General features: G+C 36.6%; 2 protein-coding genes across 2 annotated transcripts; both read left to right on the top strand.

The window, feature by feature from the left end:
* Positions 1 to 10,801: 10,801 nt before the first annotated feature.
* On the top strand, positions 10,802 to 15,835 carry LOC310639456 (olfactory receptor 5J3-like; the record flags this gene model as incomplete). Its single annotated transcript, XM_083361169.1, has 3 exons — positions 10,802 to 11,735; positions 11,852 to 11,967; positions 15,830 to 15,835. 3 exons carry the CDS (start codon positions 10,802 to 10,804, stop codon positions 15,833 to 15,835), a joined length of 1,056 nt encoding a protein of 351 aa, XP_083217295.1.
* A 161-nt stretch (positions 15,836 to 15,996) lies between these two features.
* LOC310631922 (olfactory receptor 5AP2-like) lies at positions 15,997 to 16,935 on the top strand (the record flags this gene model as incomplete). Its single annotated transcript, XM_083348705.1, has 1 exon — positions 15,997 to 16,935. The coding sequence occupies one exon, from the start codon at positions 15,997 to 15,999 to the stop codon at positions 16,933 to 16,935; it is 939 nt and encodes a 312-aa protein (XP_083204831.1).
* Between the last annotated feature and the right edge of the window lie 1,103 nt (positions 16,936 to 18,038).

Genomic DNA, 18,038 nt, shown 5'->3' on the forward strand with positions numbered 1-18,038 from the left:
AAAGTATATCCTCATCCTTAGGAAAACTTTGTGATGCCAAAGCTCCACTATTTATTCAGTCACACATTCTTCCACAAAGATGGACTGACACATACTCCTGTAAATCTAAAAATGTTAAGAGTTGTTTAAAATATATAGCTATTATTGCTCATTCTCTTTTATGACTCCTTTTTGTTGCAATTTATTACATATGTTAAAACAACCTAGGGACACCTATAATAATTAAAGACATAAATGTGATGCTGAATTATACTCCAGATAGAGGGAATCTAACATTTTATGAAGAATTCAGCAAAGAAAATTGTTCTATAGAGGTAAAAGAAGAAGTATGCTGCTGGTATTAAACCATAGAATCAAGAAATGGATACTTTTGTCAGTTTTGAACATGTCTTTATATTGCACAGATAAGAAGATGGAATAGCATGTTTCCATATGGTCTAGATTTAAATAATATGTTAATGAATTCATTTACTGCAATATTAATATCATATGGCTCATTTTTTCTCTTCAGTTTTAGTTCATGTAATCACTATTTTGTATATGTTTTTTTCTTATTGTATTACCAGTGTTGCATTATAATTATTAGGATATACATATTACAAAATAAATAAGTATTCTTCCCCCAATATGAAATAAATCTTTGCAGACCTGTATACATCATAGTAAACATCAAGACCAAAAAGCATATATAGAAAAATCACAGGGCTCACACCCAGGATAATACTGATAGGTATTCACAAGCAGATAGAGGAAATAAATAGAATACAAACAAACTTCAATCAATTTGATTTTACAGAATTTTATAAAATAGTTGCCACTTGTGAATTTTTAACATTTTAAATGTTTGCTCTTGAAATGGAGAACATTGTTAGAAACATATTATCAAGGGAAGCCTTAACATGTTTAGGCTATACTTCATGCACCCTTATTAGAAACATTTAATATTTTATTTTAAAAATCTAGTAAATAGATTTAAGCATTTAATTTAAGAATTTAAGCATTCTTTTTGCTTAAAACCAAGACTACCCTATTCCAACAGGTACTGCTATAACCTATTTGCTGCCTAAAAGAAAAAGGCATCAAAAAGCATTTCTCTTCGGTTGATGTGTGTTATCACATTCAGGTCCAAATACACCTGCAAACTGCAGAAAACATGAGACTGCAGTGTGGAGAAAACAAGACTGAAGGGAAACACAATAGATATGCTCAAGTACATAAAAGAAAATGCAGAGAAAATGGGCGAGAACTGTTTCTCATGCAGAAACTAAGAGTGGAAGTAACAGGTGAAAGTTGCAGTGACCTGGAACAGTCAAACTATGAAGCTAAATGTCTATGGAGATTCTCATAGTCATCCAAGTCATGGCTAAGCCAAAGAGCTTCTCATTCAGCTCTGAAGAAGCTTCTTGGATGAGAAGTGAAATGTTTTCAAAGAAAAACAAGAAAGTTGCCTCTTCGACAAGCTCCTTTGGGTCAAACTGTGAAGGTTGTGGGCTATCCATTTCTGGAGGTTTTTAAGAAGGGATTAGTCAGCCACTTCTCAATGGCTGAATTGGTATTCCTGCACATTGCAGAAGGTTGGATTAAATGATCTGTATGCCCCCTTCCAACCTTACAGTTCTGTTACTCTATGAAAATTCCCCATACTTCATCTGAAGGATACACAAGGGCATACCATTTCTTGTAGGTAGTGGATGGACTCCACCCCTAATTTTTTGATCATTCCAGTTGATCTGTGATGGCACATGCTTTATTAATATTTCCCCCTTTAACAGGTATGTTAAATCTTGCAGCTTATTCTTTCCCAATTAACGACAAAGAAGAAAGGAAAAAAAATCCATTTCAAAAGGAAAATACAGCTCTTGCCTGAGAAATATGTCCTGCTATTATGGAATCAGCCACAGATGCCACAGCCAGAGCACAACATCTTGCTCTCTAAGAAAGGACATTGGCAAGGCTTTTTTTCCTCATTGAACGCTCAGAACGGAGTTCCGGCACCTTTTTTGTATGGAACCTTGTAGGGTAGGCAAGGTGGGTTGTATAACATGTGTGAGTTCCGGCACCTTTTTCTTTTACAAAAAAAGCACTGGACATTGGTATTTACCTTCCTCTGAGGAAGATGTTTTGGGGTGACATCTGAGATGGCCGCAACTTATTCATGGTCACCGAAGCCATTCATAAGCATTCTTGTGACTGATTGTAATATCTCAATGTAGTCTTATTTTGATTGTATCTGTGGAGAGAGACATTTGCTCCAGTTCTGAATGAATGATGTACCAAGCCAATTATGCTCTATCACATGATTTTAACTTAATATGAAATTTTGGAAGGATCTTAGCTCCGGCCTTGTGCTTATCTCATTATAAATCAGTGGAACTACTTTGGAACATGCTTCAAAGGGGTTGCCATTCTAATCCATTCTAACCAAAACAACAGACAGAGCAAGTAAGAACTGAGGAGCAATGGGAGTTCTGAATTATTGACAAACTGTTACTTATTGTTGCTTGCTCTCTGCAGGTTTCTGTTCATTTTTTTTAAGCATTGCATTTCTTTTTCATCTGAGAGATCTCATAAGGTTAATTCTCCTGAAGCCTCTGAAAAGTCTGGTGGCATGACAACAATTTAATTGGAATAACTAGAACAAAATATTATGCGGTGTAACATAATTATTCCATAGGTTTAAGGAATTACAAAGTTTGTGACACTGCTCAAAGTAAAGTAATATTTTGCAAAGACTTACTTATTCTGACTCACAGAAAATTGAGACTTGTAAGGGATCAAAACCTTCATCTACACTTGTTTAAAATTAATGTTGAGATAGATTTCTTTTTAAATGGGCATGTTGTAGTTGCTACTGAAAATATCCTAGAGCAAGTCTTTGGACCTTACCCTCTCTCCCCACCTCATATTTCTTCAGGCCACCCCTGATTGATTTCAAGGAAAGAATTAAAACTGAAATTTGGAATAGATAGTTCTGGGACTGTGAAAGAATTTTTCACCAGTAATGCTGTGAACTCAGAGTTAGCCCAAAATATTTTGCCTCTGGAGACAAAGAAGAAAATAATGTCTCCTCTTCCATTCCTTTTACAAGACTGAACTCAGCTGACAATAGATAATTTAACACTGACATGAGGGCAATATCTCCATTACTCTTGCAGGCCCCTCTACTAATTTAGAAGCCCTGGTCAGATTTTAGGGCATAATATTCTCGCCTCCAATATCTTGCTAATGCTTCCCTAAAGAAATTACAGCACTTTGTCCAATGATAGGACTAGTTTTATATTAATTTAGCAAAAATCTTAAGAAGTAAATTTTTATTTTGAAAAAGAGGCCCCTCTGATAATAAAGATACCACCAATTATTTAGTAGGAGAGCCCAAAACTACTTTCTGAATCTGTACCTCTTTACTTAGGACATGTTTTAGGTTGGTACGCTGCATAATCCTGAAAGTGACTTTATAAATTGCCATTTTTGAAAGCCAGTAGCATTGTTCATGTTTTAAACATTAAAATAGTCATTAACTATCTTCTATAAACATTAAGACATAATAGAAAAGAAAACATTCAAATAGAACTGTGATCAAAGAAAATTGGGTCAATTTCATGAAAAGAATACCTGTTCCTTAAGAATGTACTACTTTAGTTACTCTCTATTAAAAGGGCAGTGCTAATGTCTAATGGTATTATTTCTCTCAATGCTTTTGGAAAAGGAAGGGTAAGAGTCATTTTCTCTTCACTCTTTGAATTAAAACGATCAATTTATCCCAGTAAGGCAATAAAGGCAAATGTTATCACTGTTCTTTTTGTATGTACAGCAGTTGGAGTTTCAGTAGGTGTTGCTTTTCTCACCACTGTAGAAGAAACAGGACCTGCCAATATTCTACACGTTTTCATTTTTGCATCATGACATCCTAAATTCCACTTTTCTCTCAAATTCTTTTATCAAAGACCCTGACCAAATGACACACATGAAGGTAGAATTTTGCAATACTCCTGTGCTGCAAATTAATTCTGAACCAATATTAATTGAGGAGGAAATAATACTTCCCAAGCACAATATAAAACATCTAAAAGTCTAATGGTGTATCTGCCTTCAATTCATGCTGTACGTTCTCTTATCTTTCATTCCAGCCTAGGGGTGAGGAAAAGGAGATAGTTGGATTAGGTTGTTCTTTTAGAGTCAATTATCATCATTTTACACTTACCATTTATGTCACAGCTTGTCTCCCTTTTTTTGCCTCTGATAAAGCTAGAGAGTCTCATGAATATTTACAACAATTCTGGGCATACACTCTTTCTTTTAATATTAATTCTATGGGAAGACACATTTCTTTCCCTCCATATCCTCCTGTCTGCTTTAGCCCTGCCACTACATCTCACTAAGCACAGCTTCAAAGTCCTCCCTCTTTATGGGCTTTTATCATTAGAGACAAATCTTTATATGGTGGATTTGTTAATTTGGGTCCTCCTCCCTGAGGATCTCCTATTCTCAGCAGTACAGATTAAGGAAAGATAGTTATTCATTTGCTTATTTCCAAATGAAATAAATACAAAGCGAATGCTGCATCTATATTCAGGCCACAGAGGAAGATAGACTGCTAATTCCCAAACTGAATTAATTTAGTTGTGACCAGGATCAGTTTAAGGAATTTGGAGACCCAATGCACTTGCCAACCCTGCAAGGTAGAGCAGATCTGAAAATAAAATTCACAGGAAGACTAAAATAATATTTTATTGATAGTGTATAATAACAGAATCTTACAAGTTTGACTGTGATTTTCCTCCTTTCCCTCTTTTACCCAGGGAGTCTTCTTAATACTGTTTCTGTTCCCAGCACTTAAGGAATGCCTTTGTCAATTTCTCTTACATAACAGTTTCGGTATATTTGCTTCAAAATGACTTCCCTGGCTTTCTATATGACCTACAACCCTAGCGTGATACTGCAGTTAGGTTCTTCCAAATGAGATGGAGGCGGAAACAATAGTAGGTTTGTTTGCATTGACAAACCAATCTGGTAACACACATCATGTAATAAAATCCTCTTTTAGAAGAATTGTGGCATTGGTCTGATCTACCCATTGTTTACAACTGAGGACTTGGCTTGCTTCAAACCCCTTTTGGTCTGATTTGTGTGTGCTAACATGCGTCCCCATTAGTTCTATACTTGAACTTTACCCCTTGAAAATCTTTTTAGCTCAGTCAACTTTTCATTTGGCTTGTGATAAATATGAAGCAGTCTCTCAGGAGTAGAGTGACAAGGATAGGCAGTCTTTTTTTTCACTTTTGCAAATTCTGATGCATGCCCATAACTCACATCTTTCTATTGTTCTGCTACAACCTTGGCTTTTCTGGGCTACAATGTAGCTATATGTTATGACTCCTAAAACAGGTACTAGTTGTGATTCAGGGGAATCAATGTGTTCACTTCATATGTGTGTTATGATTAAATTCTGTTTATATCATGTGATCTTCATGGACTTCATGGTAAAGATCTGTCTCAATTCAAGTCCTTAATGATGTTGGATTACAATATCTGGTGGATCTGCAGTTGGGAAAAGGTTCCAAAGCACCTTGTGTAGATTTTGTGGATGATTCTAATTCTGAAATATTTTTAAATACTTAGAAAGCTTCCCATTTTTTTAGCCTGGGAAAAAGAAATAAGTTACTATAGTTCTGGTATTATGGAATAAAAAGATTGAAGAAATTAAAACATTATATGTGGAAGATATATACCAAATTTCATAGATATTGACAAAAAATGAACGAATTACATGTCTTTTAAATCTCTACATTTAAGCAGCCCTAATTTTTGTTTATAATAAAATTCCTATATAATATAGGAAAGCTGTATTCTAAGGAATATAGTATTATTATTATTTATTGAACTTATATACCACCCGTCTCCCGTAGGACACAGGGCAGTTCACAAGGCAATTAAAACAACATTACAATACAAAAAGTTAATAACAATTAAAATAGATTAAATTATCCTTGATTAAAATCTATGGGTGTCAAGGTTCTGATTGATGATCACAATGAAATAAGCACAGCTGAGACATTCCAGTATCTAATGCAAAACTTTATTGAGCACACCATATCGGCATTGATGAATAGAAAACCAGCTCTGGCAAAATTGGCACCAAATCAGTAAATTAAAAGGATAGAAACTCCCTTCCCACTGAAAGTGCAGGTCACATTACCCAATTAATCTTCAGACAATTATTATGAGAGAAAGCCTTTGTCCTTTAATAAACAATCTTGAATGACCTTGGTTCTCAGGCTTCACAGCTCTGCACCTGCAAATGCACATTACATTCTTCCCCCTTCCCCCCTGGGTGTGTACACAGAAACAGAAATGGCCAAAGCAGCATGAAGTTTCTTCAAGCTTGTCAATGGGAAGAGCAATAGAACTCAGTACAATAATTGATACTTTTAATAAAAGTAAGTCCAGACATTCTAAACTATGCTTTCTAAAATACTTATTTTATTAACAAGTTGCCCATACTTCTAATAAAATTTGCTTTATAAAAGGATCTGGTGAGGGACATCCATGTCAAATTACATGCAAGTTGCCCAAAGTTTATTCAGTGGTAAGGAAGTGGTGGCAAAGAATGTTCATTTTCATTACATTGGATTGATAAGGCATAAGAGATGAGTTTTCTTATTATCTATCTATCTATCTATCTATCTATCTATCTATCTATCTATCTATCTATCTATCATCTATCTATCTATCTATCAATCTATCTATCTATCTATCTTCTTCTTCATCTTCATCATCAGCATCAGCATCATCTAGCCCTATCAATCATCTGTTGTTCATGTTGATAAAAAAAAAACAGTCCAACCTACCAAAACCAGTGCCATAAAAAACAGAATAGAAACGCAAGTTAAGATAGGCAAGAAAATGGTAAGTGAACACCTGTCCAGCCTAGACGAGTTCAAATCAGCAAGACCAGATGGATTACACCCCAAAGTTCTCAAGGAACTGGCAGACATGATCTTAGAACCACTGAACTATATTTTTCTAAGATCCTGGAGCACTGGGGAACTACCAGAGGACTGGAAGAGAGCTGATGTAGTTCCCATCTTCAAAAAAGGGAAAAAAATAGATCCAGGAAACTACAGACCTATCAGCCTGACCTCAATACCTGGGAAGATTCTGGAAAAGATAATCAAACAACAAATCAGCAAACACCTTGATGCAAACAAAGTCATCACTAAAAGTCAACAAGGGTTTGTCAAAAACAGATCATGCCAGACAAATCTTATTACATTCTTTCACCAAGTGACAAAATTAGTGGACCAGAGGAATGCTGTAGATATAATTTACTTGGACTTCATCTACATGGAAGAAAGTGTGTAGTGGGGTGCCCCATGGCTCTGTTCTGGGCCCAGTGCTCTTCAATATCTTCATTAACGATTTGGATGAGGGGATAGATGGGGAACTCATCAAATTTGCAGACGACACCAAGCTGGCAGGAATAGCCAATACTCCAGAAGATAGGCTTAAAATACAAGAGGATCTGGACGGACTCAAACACTGGGCGCTATCTAACAAAATGAAATTCAGTGGTGAAAAAAGTAAGGTTCTACATTTAGGCAGGAAAAATCAAATGCACAGGTATAGTATAGGTGGTACCTTGCTCAATAGTAGTAACTGTGAGAGGGATCTCAGAGTCCTAGTAGTCAATATGAGTCAATATGAGTCAATATGAGCCAGCAGTGTGCTGCAGCTGCCAAAAAAGCAGAAATAAGTATTTTAAGACTTGAAAGATTATCTTGCAGGTAGTTCTTGACTTACAACTGTTTGGCAACTGTTCAAAATTACAATGGTGCTGAACAAAGGGACATGATTCCTGCCCAAAGTATCAGCCACTTCAGCACCCCTATGGTCATGTGAACAAAAATCATCTGATTTGTAATCTGCCTGGCCTTATGATGGACTGCAAGGAAACTGCAGTGGCCCCTCACCTACTTTCCTCCTGATCCTACCCCACTGGGTCCCTGCAGACTTTGGGCCTCTCTTCTACCCTGCTGGGTCCCATACCGTCCTCCCTAACTCCCATCATGAATTGGTCATTTACCTTTTTGATAGACCTTCAGGAAGCAGTTGCCCCATCACCCTGCCTTCCTATAGAGTGGAGCCCAGGTGGTGCTGTCCTGAAAGCAGGTGCCATTTTGGGAGTGGCTAGAATGAATTTATGATTGCTTCAAAATGGTGCTCACATCCAGAAAAGTGCCACCTCTATAAGGAGGCTGAGGGTTAGATCAGCTGACTCTCCAAACACAATCTCCAGAGCTCCAGAGACTACAGGCCACTGTCTAAGTGCAGGTCCAACTAATCCCTCTCTTGAAGAAGAATTCATCACTGCTTAGATTCAGCCTTCAGCCAAATGTCACATCTGGGAAGGACTTCACTGACCAGGAGGGGCATAGATCTAAAATACAAGTGTATACACCCACAGTATCAAGGATCCTATGCATTTACACAAGGTTAAAAGGTTCAGTTTTTTTCCTAGACAATCACGAAAGGCAATGCCTCAGCCAATTCCACAGGACCCGTATAACTAGATTTCAACTCACCAAAATGATCACACTATTATTTAATAATCTTTAAAATCACTGTTCCAGAACTCTGCATAGATTTTTTAAAATATTTCTCTGAATGATTCTATTACTATTTTGAACAGCTTTGTTAATATATTTTTCTATTTTAATAATAATAAAAGCCACATTTTTGAAAGGCATTCTGGGTCTACGTGAAGTAAATTATTGTGTGGAAAAAAAATCTTTGATAGAATACTATTAATATATAACAAAGAGGATAGCATGTGATCTCTACTGAATACTGCATTTTCCATTCAAGCAACTGTGATTTGGTTTACTGAATCTTCATTGTATAATCAACACTAAGCAATAGATGGAGCACTTTGAAGCACTTCAGGGAGACATTCCCAAACCAACCTTTTCTCTCTAGAGTTCTTTTCTCCAGCATTCCAAAGGGAATTGAAGAAAATATTATTGTCTGCAGAATTGTATAAAGCTGTTGAATTGCTGAAGATTGAAGAAAAACATCTGAATTTCTTCAAAGCAGCAAAAGAATTTTTAGTACAAGTTCCAAAAACCTGCAATCAGAAGCTTGAAAAAATAGATCTTATAAAATGTGCAAGATGCTGCTGAGCTGGAAGAAAACAAGCAAGTCTGGTAATCAAAAAGGCAACTATATAACTACTGCATTTTATTGCTTATGCGAGTTTGCTTTAGGAGTTCATGGGATGACAAGTTATTGTTACTTCAAAGAGCGTTGACTGAACTGTCAGAGAAAGGCAAGATTAATCTTGCATGGTAAGTGTACAAATTGATTCCTCAGTTTTTTTTAAAAAAACCCCACCCTAATGCATCAGGAAATTTAAAAGTTCAGTGAAGAATAAATCTATAGAAGATAAGGTATTTTGAGATGGAACAAAATAAATATTTTGTTTATAAAGCAATATAAGTTTTGTTGTTATTATTATTTCAAGGTGCATTGACAGCATGGTCAGAGAAGGGCCAGCTGACACTTGTATGATAAGCATACAAGCAGATTCCCCAAGCCATCTCAAGATCTGCAGGTTTTTTTTTAAAAAACCACCCATAATGTATTAGGTCATTTAAGAATTCAATAAGAAATAAATCTACTCATTGAGTATAGAACATAAGATATTGTGAGATGAAACAAAAAGTGCTAGGTTTATAAAATATAAAAGTTTTATTTTAAAATATGAGATTTTAGTAATGGGTGGTACAAAAAAGCAAGTAAGACTAACAAACAAAAGATATATGGTACTGCCATTACAAAAATGATCTTGAAAGGGAACTATATTTAATCACAAGTAAATCTTCAACCAATTTTTTTTATAGAAACAGTTTTTAGAATATACCCAACAGAACAAAACAAATATTTTATGGAATGAAAAACAGCTTCTCTGTGCAGCTGATTATGTTAATGGATAATGTGAAAGGCACATAACTATATGATTGACAGTGGTGAGTCAACAATGACACAAGAGTCAGTGTGGCTTTGCTATTCAAAATTCATTGAATCAGCTCAAAAAATGAGGAGTCCTTGTAGTCCAAAGATCAGCTTCTACAAGACATAAGAACATGTAGATGAGAGTTCCTCAGCTTGAACATTTCAATAGCACTCTCGTGGTTATTAACTGTCTTTAATAGTCCAGTGGAGAAATTCATTCATGGGTTTGAACTATTTTGAAAACAAATAGTAGATTATATTCAATGTGTCCTTCACAGATGATTACCTTTCCCTGATCCTTATTGAGATGCCTTGTGAACTCCACAAACTCATAGAAAATATGCACTATTTCATTGCATAGAAACTAGCAACAGCAATAGCACTTAGACTTATATATTGCTACATAGTGCTTTACAGCCCTCTCTAAGCGGTTTACAGGATGACTATATTGCCCCCCAACAATATGGGTCCTAATTTTACTGACTTAGAAAGGATGGAAGGCTGAATCTATCTTCAGCCAGTCAGTAATATTAGTTTAAACTTTGAACTAATATTTAAAATATAATAACCTAGTTGTAATTAAGAAGAAAATATTATTTAAGCATCTTGATATTGCTCACTGTGAACTTGAACATCATTTTACTACTTGAGCTCTTTATCAAAATGTTTCCAATTTCTCATTCTTTTGCTAGAAAGTTAAAAATTGACTCTGATCACTGACTGCATTACAATATTTGAAAAACAAAGGAAAATTAACTGAAGTGTTGTTCAGCAGTGTTACTGTGATTACATGGGGAACAGCACACCGGTGACAGAATTCATACTGATGGGATTAACAGAGGACTCCCAACTGCAGCTGATCCTGTTTGGAATATTTTTGGCTGTTTATGCCATCACCCTGGTAGGAAATCTAAGCATGATTATCTTAATCAGGATCAGTCCTTCTCTCCATACACCAATGTATTTTTTTCTTACTGGCTTATCTTTCTTGGATATTTGTTACACCTCATCTGTCACCCCCAAGTTTCTATCCAATCTTTTAAAAGAGAAGAAGTCCATTTCCTATGAAGGTTGTCTTACTCAGTTTTACTTTTATGCCCTATTTGCCACCACAGAGTGCTACCTCCTAGCTATGATGGCCTATGATCGCTACGTGGCAATCTGCAGTCCTCTGCTCTATTTGATGATAATGTCCCAAAGAAAGTGTGTTCAGCTGATAACAATTTCCTGCATTGCTGGAATCATTAATTCTTTCATTCACACAATGGCTGCATCTAGACTGTCCTTCTGTGGTCCAAATATCATTAAGACCTTTTATTGTGAGGGTCCTCCCCTTTATGCCCTTTCCTGCTCAGATACCAGTCTCAATTATCTGTTGATATTTATATTTGTTGGTTTCAATTTATTAATAACAAGCCTGACTGTTCTCACCTCCTACACTTACATCCTAGTCACCATTTTAAAACTCCATTCTGCCACAAGCCGTAGGAAAGCCTTCTCCACTTGTACATCTCACCTCATGGTCATCACCATTTTCTATGGATGTCTTAGCTTTATGTATGCACGACCAAGCTCTAGGCAGAATTATCACCTAGACCAAATGGCTTCAGTGTTCTATGTAGTGGTGACCCCTGCACTAAACCCATTTATCTATAGCATGAGGAACCAGGAGGTAAGAGGTGCCTTCAAAAATATCCTAGGAAAACAATTTCATGTTCAACAGAAATGATATTTTAAGAACCATTGGTCTTTGCCAAAATTCAGCTTTAGACAAGAGCTGCTTTAGTAGAAAATGTTTTTATGATTGTGTGTCATTAAATATTAAACCACTATGCTATAGAGTTTGCACGGCCAAGCTCTAGACTAAATTATAACATAGACCAAATAGCCTCAGTGTTTTATGTAGTGGTGATCCCCATGCTCAACCCATTAATTTACAGCATGAGGAACCAGGAGGTAACGGGTGTCTTCAGAAATATCCTAAGAGGAAAATTTCATGTTCAAAATATATGATAATATGTGTGTGTGTGTGTTTTACCAAACTTTAGCTTTAGATAAAATCTGTTCTAGAAGCAAATGGTTCATATCATTGTGTCTCATTAAAAAAACCTTTTATGTTGTATTGTTTGAGTAAAATTCTGTCTCAGTTGTTTCATTAATTTTATCATGGCCGTCTGCAAATTGGTCATGTGTGCATCTTCTTGAAGCTGATGTTTCAACAATGCTGCTTCCAGATACTCGGAGAATAGCGGATCAGATGCTATACCTCAAATTCCTTTCTTTGAAAGAGAGTATGTGACTTGAAAAATTAATGTCAGAATTCCCAAGTAGAGCAGACTGGAAGCATGACCAGAGGAGCTAATCTGACATCATTGTAAGGCTACATTACCAGAATCTTGCATGTCTGACAGTACAAATTTCCCATTGCCTTTTTTATACCCTACAAAATTAGCGGGTTTCCTTTCTGAGGTTTTTTCTTTCCCCATTATGCATCTGAGGGCTATGCCCTCTCTTATCTGATTATTCTCTAGGCAGCATCTCTCTCCCCCTCCCCATATTCCATTGACATTCCCACATAGTGTTACAGTGATGTTTCAGTTACAGATTTCAGATTTTACTTATTTAACTAATTTATACATTCACTCAAACGAGTGCACAACACAGGGAGCATGCATCTTCAATAAAAAATAGGGAGATTCTGTAAGAAATGATGGGAGTAGGAACTGTGAAGAAATGATTCCAGGGAATATCAACTCTGACAACCTCACTTGGAGGTCAAAGGTTAAGATATAGAATTAAGTATCATCAGCATCCTGATGATATCTTGTCCCGTGCCAATGCATGACCTCATGCACTGGTTTATGTGGATGTCAATCAGGAATGGGAAAGAACTGAATTCTGAGGCACCTCACAAAATAGGTCTCTTAGGCAAGATATCTCTTTATCTCTCCCTTTCCCTCATTCTTCACTTGACTGAAAAGGTTATGAGGAAAGAGGAATACCACTGCAAGACCGATATTCATCACTGACATCCTTGAGCTGCCATGAGTTACTATGTTGGTGGAATTCAAGTTTGACAAGAGATCACAGAGGGTGAGGAACATGTACTACCTCCATCATGGTCCCATCACAAATTATGAACAAAGATAAGTAATGATGTTTCTATACAGTGCCCAGGTGTTAAACCTGACTGAAAGGCATCCTGATAATCTGTTTCACCCAAGCACCTTGCAGGTTCTAGAAATTATCCAACACAATTTCATCTAATCATGATTTACTGAGAATGGTAAAATCCCAGTCTCCAAAAGGGCAGGTGCAAACAAACTACAGTCAAGGAAAAATTCTAGGAGATTTTTATCAACTAATAGCATCATGGATCTAAAATTTCAGTGGACACACCAACAACTTGCAAGATCCCAGTCACTTTCTCAGGGCCAAAACTTTTGATTCTTACAAAATAATCACAAAAAAATATGCCTTAGCCAACTTTACAGGATCTACACTTATCAGAGTTCAACTCCTAGTAAAATCACAACAATGAATGAATCTTTATTGTCAAAGTACAACCATGTATACATTGAGATTGGCTGAGCCTCCCTTCATGCCCCCACCCCCCAGCTTACAGTGACACAAACCTTCCATCTTATTACACCATGTGAACTAATTGCACAACACACTGGCCTCGCAAGTCAATTATGCATAAAGTTTATAAAAATTATTTCCCGTTCAAAAGCCTAACAGCCCATGGATAAAAGCTGTTTTTCAGCCTGTTGGTGCAGCTGGCTATACTCCTATATCTCCTACCCGATGGTAGGAGAGTAAAGAAATACCGACCAGGGTGTGAGTCGTCCCTGAGAATTTTCCTCAGTCTTCCAAGGCAACAAGCCCTGGCGATGTCATCCAGTGGTGTCAGGGGACAGCCCACAATGTCTTGTACTGTGCTCACCACCCTCTGTAATACCTTCCTATCTGCAGGTGTCAGACCAGCATACCAAACCAACACTACCATACGAGAGGACGCTCTCTATAGTAGACCGGTAAAAGAGGGTCATAAGCCGTTGTTCTACCCTGTTCTTCTGCAAGATCCTGAGAAAGTGAAGCCTCTGTTGTGCCTTTCTGGCCACCTGGGTTGTATTAACTTTCCAGGTCAGATCTTTGCAGAGGTAGACTCCCAGAAATTTAAAGGAGGAAACTCTCTCCACACAGTCCTCCCCAATGTAAAGTGCGGCAGGTTCCTCCTTTTTCCTCCGGAAGTCTAGCACCATCTCTTTCGTCTTGCTGATGTTCAGGTGCAAGTTGTTGTTACAACACCATATGGATAGTTTTTGTACCTCTGTCTCATCCCCACCTGTAATAAGACCCACCATGGTCGTATCATCTGCGAACTTAATTATCGCAGTAGATGGGTTGGATGATACACAGTCATAAGTGTATAAAGAGTACAGGTAGGGGCTAAGCACGCAGCCCTGTGGCGAGCTGGTGCAAAGCTTCAGGGGGGTGGACAAAGCAGACCTGACCCTCACTGTTTGTAACCGGTCCCTAAGAAAGTCTTGAATCCAATCGCAGATGGAAGGGGAGAATTTCAAGTCAGTCAGCTTCTTGATGATGGTCATATCATCATTAAATAGTCTTTAAAAATCACTGCTCCCCAACTCTCTATAGGTTTTTAAATATTTTCTCTATTACTATTTTGAACAGTTCTGTTAATATATTTTTTCTATTTTAAATAATAATAAAAAACACATTTTTGAAAGGCACTGTCTGTCTACATGAGGTACATCATGTGTGGGAAAAGTATTTGATAAAATACTATTAATAAATAAACCAAAAGAAAGGATGTGATCTCTACAAAATACTACATTTTCCACTTGTAAATATTTCAAACAATTGCAATATAATTTATTTAATCCTTACTGTGTAATTAACACAAATCAATAGACTGAGCAGTTTATAGCACTTCAGGGAGATGTTCCCCATACCAATATTTTTCTCAGTAGAATTCTCTTCTCCATCATTCCAAAGAGAGTTGAAGGAAGCATTAATGTCTGCAGAGCTGTATAAAACTGTGGAGTTACTGAAAATTGAAGGAAAAAAAATGAATTGTTTTCAGAGCAGCAGAATGATACTAATATAAGTTTAAAAAATCTGCAATCCAAACCTTGAAAAAAGACAGATATTTTAATATGTGAAAGAAGTTTTTGAACCGCAAGAAAAAAAGTGAGTTTGATAATCAAAAAGGCAACTATACAATTGTTGTATTTTATTGCTCGTGAGAGTTTTCTCTAGGAGTTCATGGGATGATAAGTTGTTATTACTTCAAAGAGAATTGTCTGGAAGTTCAGGTTCAGATCAAGCCTGTATGTCATGCATATAACCTGCCCAAGGCCATTTCAACATTTGTTTAGGATGTTTTATATAGCTCATAGTGCATCACAAAGCATGGGAAGCTTGGGAATCTAAAAAAACCTCAAACATTTGCATCTTTTTTAAAAAAATCCCTTTATATATTAGGAAATTTAAAAGTTCAGGGAGGAATTATCATAGTTATTGGGCATAGAAGACATGAGAGTCAGTATGGCTTGCTATTCAGAATTTATTTGATTATCTCAAGAAATGTGGGGCCCTAGTAGTCCAAAGATCAGCTTCTACAAGTCATAGAATATGTAGATCCAGCAATGAACCAACAAAAAAATACAGAAAGAAATAGCCTTTCTTCAGTTACTTTGCTAATTCTTTGCTGCAGCTTCTGAAAATATCTTGTGGAAAAAAAGTCAATACAAATTGTATTTGCTCTGATCCTTTTTTGATGTCTTCCCAGGTTTAAAAGAGAATTCCTCATCTCGAAGATTTCAGTAGCACTCCCATGGTTATTAATTGTCTTTAATAGTCCTGTGAAGAAATTTATTCATGGACAGAAATTACTTTAATCACAAGCAGTTGTTTATATCCAATTTGCCCTTTTATGTAGATAGATATTGCGATTACATGGGGAATAGCACACCAGTGACAGAATTCATACTCACTGGATTGACAGAGAACTCACAATTGCAACTGATCCTCTTTGGGACATTTTCTGTTGTTTATGCCTTCACCCTGGTGGGAAATCTAAGCATGATTATCTTGATCAGGATCAGTCCTTCTCTCCACACACCAATGTATGTTTTCCTTACCAGCTTATCTTTTCTGGATATTTGTTACACCTCATCTGTCACCCCAAACTTTCTATCCAATCTTTTAAAAGAGAAGAAAAGTATTTCTTATAGAGGCTGCTTTACTCAGCTTTACTTTTATGCCATATTCGGAACCACAGAGTGCTACCTCCTAGCTATGATGGCCTATGATCGCTATGTGGCAATCTGCAGTCCTCTACTCTACTTGATGATAATGTCCCAAAGAAAGTGTGTTCAGCTGATAGCAGTTGCCTACATTGCTGGGATCATTAATGCTTCTGTGCACACAATGGCTGCAACTAGACTGTCTTTCTGTGGTCCAAACAACATTAAGAGTTTTTATTGTGAGGGTCCTCCCCTTTTTGCTCTTTCCTGCTCAGATACCAGTCTCAATTATATGTTGATATTTGTATTTGTTGGCTTCAATTTAATAACAACAAGCCTGACTGTTCTCACCTCCTACGTGTATATCCTGATTACCATTTTAAAGATCAAATCTGCTGCAAGCCGTAGGAAGGCCTTCTCCACTTGTACCTCTCACCTCATGGTAATCACCATTTTCTATGGATGTCTTAGCTTTATGTATGCACAGCCAAGCTCTAGACCAAATCATAACCTAGACCAAATGGCTTCAGTGTTGTATGTAGTGGTGACCCCCATGCTCAACCCTTTAATCTACAGCATGAGGAACCAGGAGGTAAGGGGTGCTTTCAGAAATATCCTAGGACGAAAAGTTCGTGCTCAACAGATATGATTATTGTTGTTACCAAAATTTAAGTTTAGATAAATTTGTTCTAGTAGCAAATGATTTATATCATTGTGTTATTGAATAAAAATCATTATGCTATATACATTTCTTTGGGCTCCAGTAGTACGGTAACTATCTATTTACCTTTGAGTTCAAAAAGTGAAATTTGAACTCTAAAGAAGAATTATCTGATTTTGCTTTGGATAGCTAGATGTTTACAAACCAAAGGGCAGAACACATAAAGGGAGGAAGAAGAACAGAGGCATCAATTCTTCAGAGGTAGAATGAAGCCAGCATTTCTATTTGGCTTAATCCAGGCTGACCTTCTTGAAATATAATTACAAAAATAATGACCTATTGACATTTTAATTACCTTCCAAGGACCTTAATAAGATTGTTTAACCAATAAGGAATTATCAAGAATATAAGCAAAGCATATGTACCTTTGCATGTATTACATCTCCAATGAAAAAACAACCAAAAATATCCAGAGTCTAATAAATTTAAAAAAGAATTTTAATTCAGTATTTTGATTCAGTCTGCTTTGGAAATATTCCTGGTTCCCAATAAGTCTGATCAACTGGTCAGGCTTCAAACCTCAGCTGAAAGTTATGATTAACTGTGACCTAAGTAGGTTAGATTATTTTAGTGACCAATCAAAATTAGAATACTTATCATAGTGCAGTTTTATAGAAACAACTCAGGGAAAATCAAGCTGAATTCCTCTTCCTCTGTAATCTGAGTCCCTTAACATTTCTGTGAGCAAGAAATACAGGAAAAAATAATAGCACTTGTAATCTTTTCTGGTATGATAAATGTTAATAGCTCAGTGACTGGCTCTGTCTGATTGGAAAAATGATTTTGCTAAGGTATTTATGATGGAAACTGAGTTGAACTGCAGTTCATTTCTGATCATGGTTAGATATGCTGGCAGAAGAAATTGTGTCTTCTGAATCATGTTGGATCATACAAAGGATGGCTTAGATGCAGGGGTGTCCAACTGCCAGCCTATTGGCTGGTTACATCATATGGAGGTCGCGCCCACTCCAGCTCCTGCAATGCAAAAAAATCATTATACATCGTGACATGTCACGTGACATGACAACTTT

Source organism: Vipera ursinii (genome assembly GCF_947247035.1).
Source record: "Vipera ursinii genome assembly, chromosome: 1".
NCBI lineage: Eukaryota > Metazoa > Chordata > Lepidosauria > Squamata > Viperidae > Vipera > Vipera ursinii.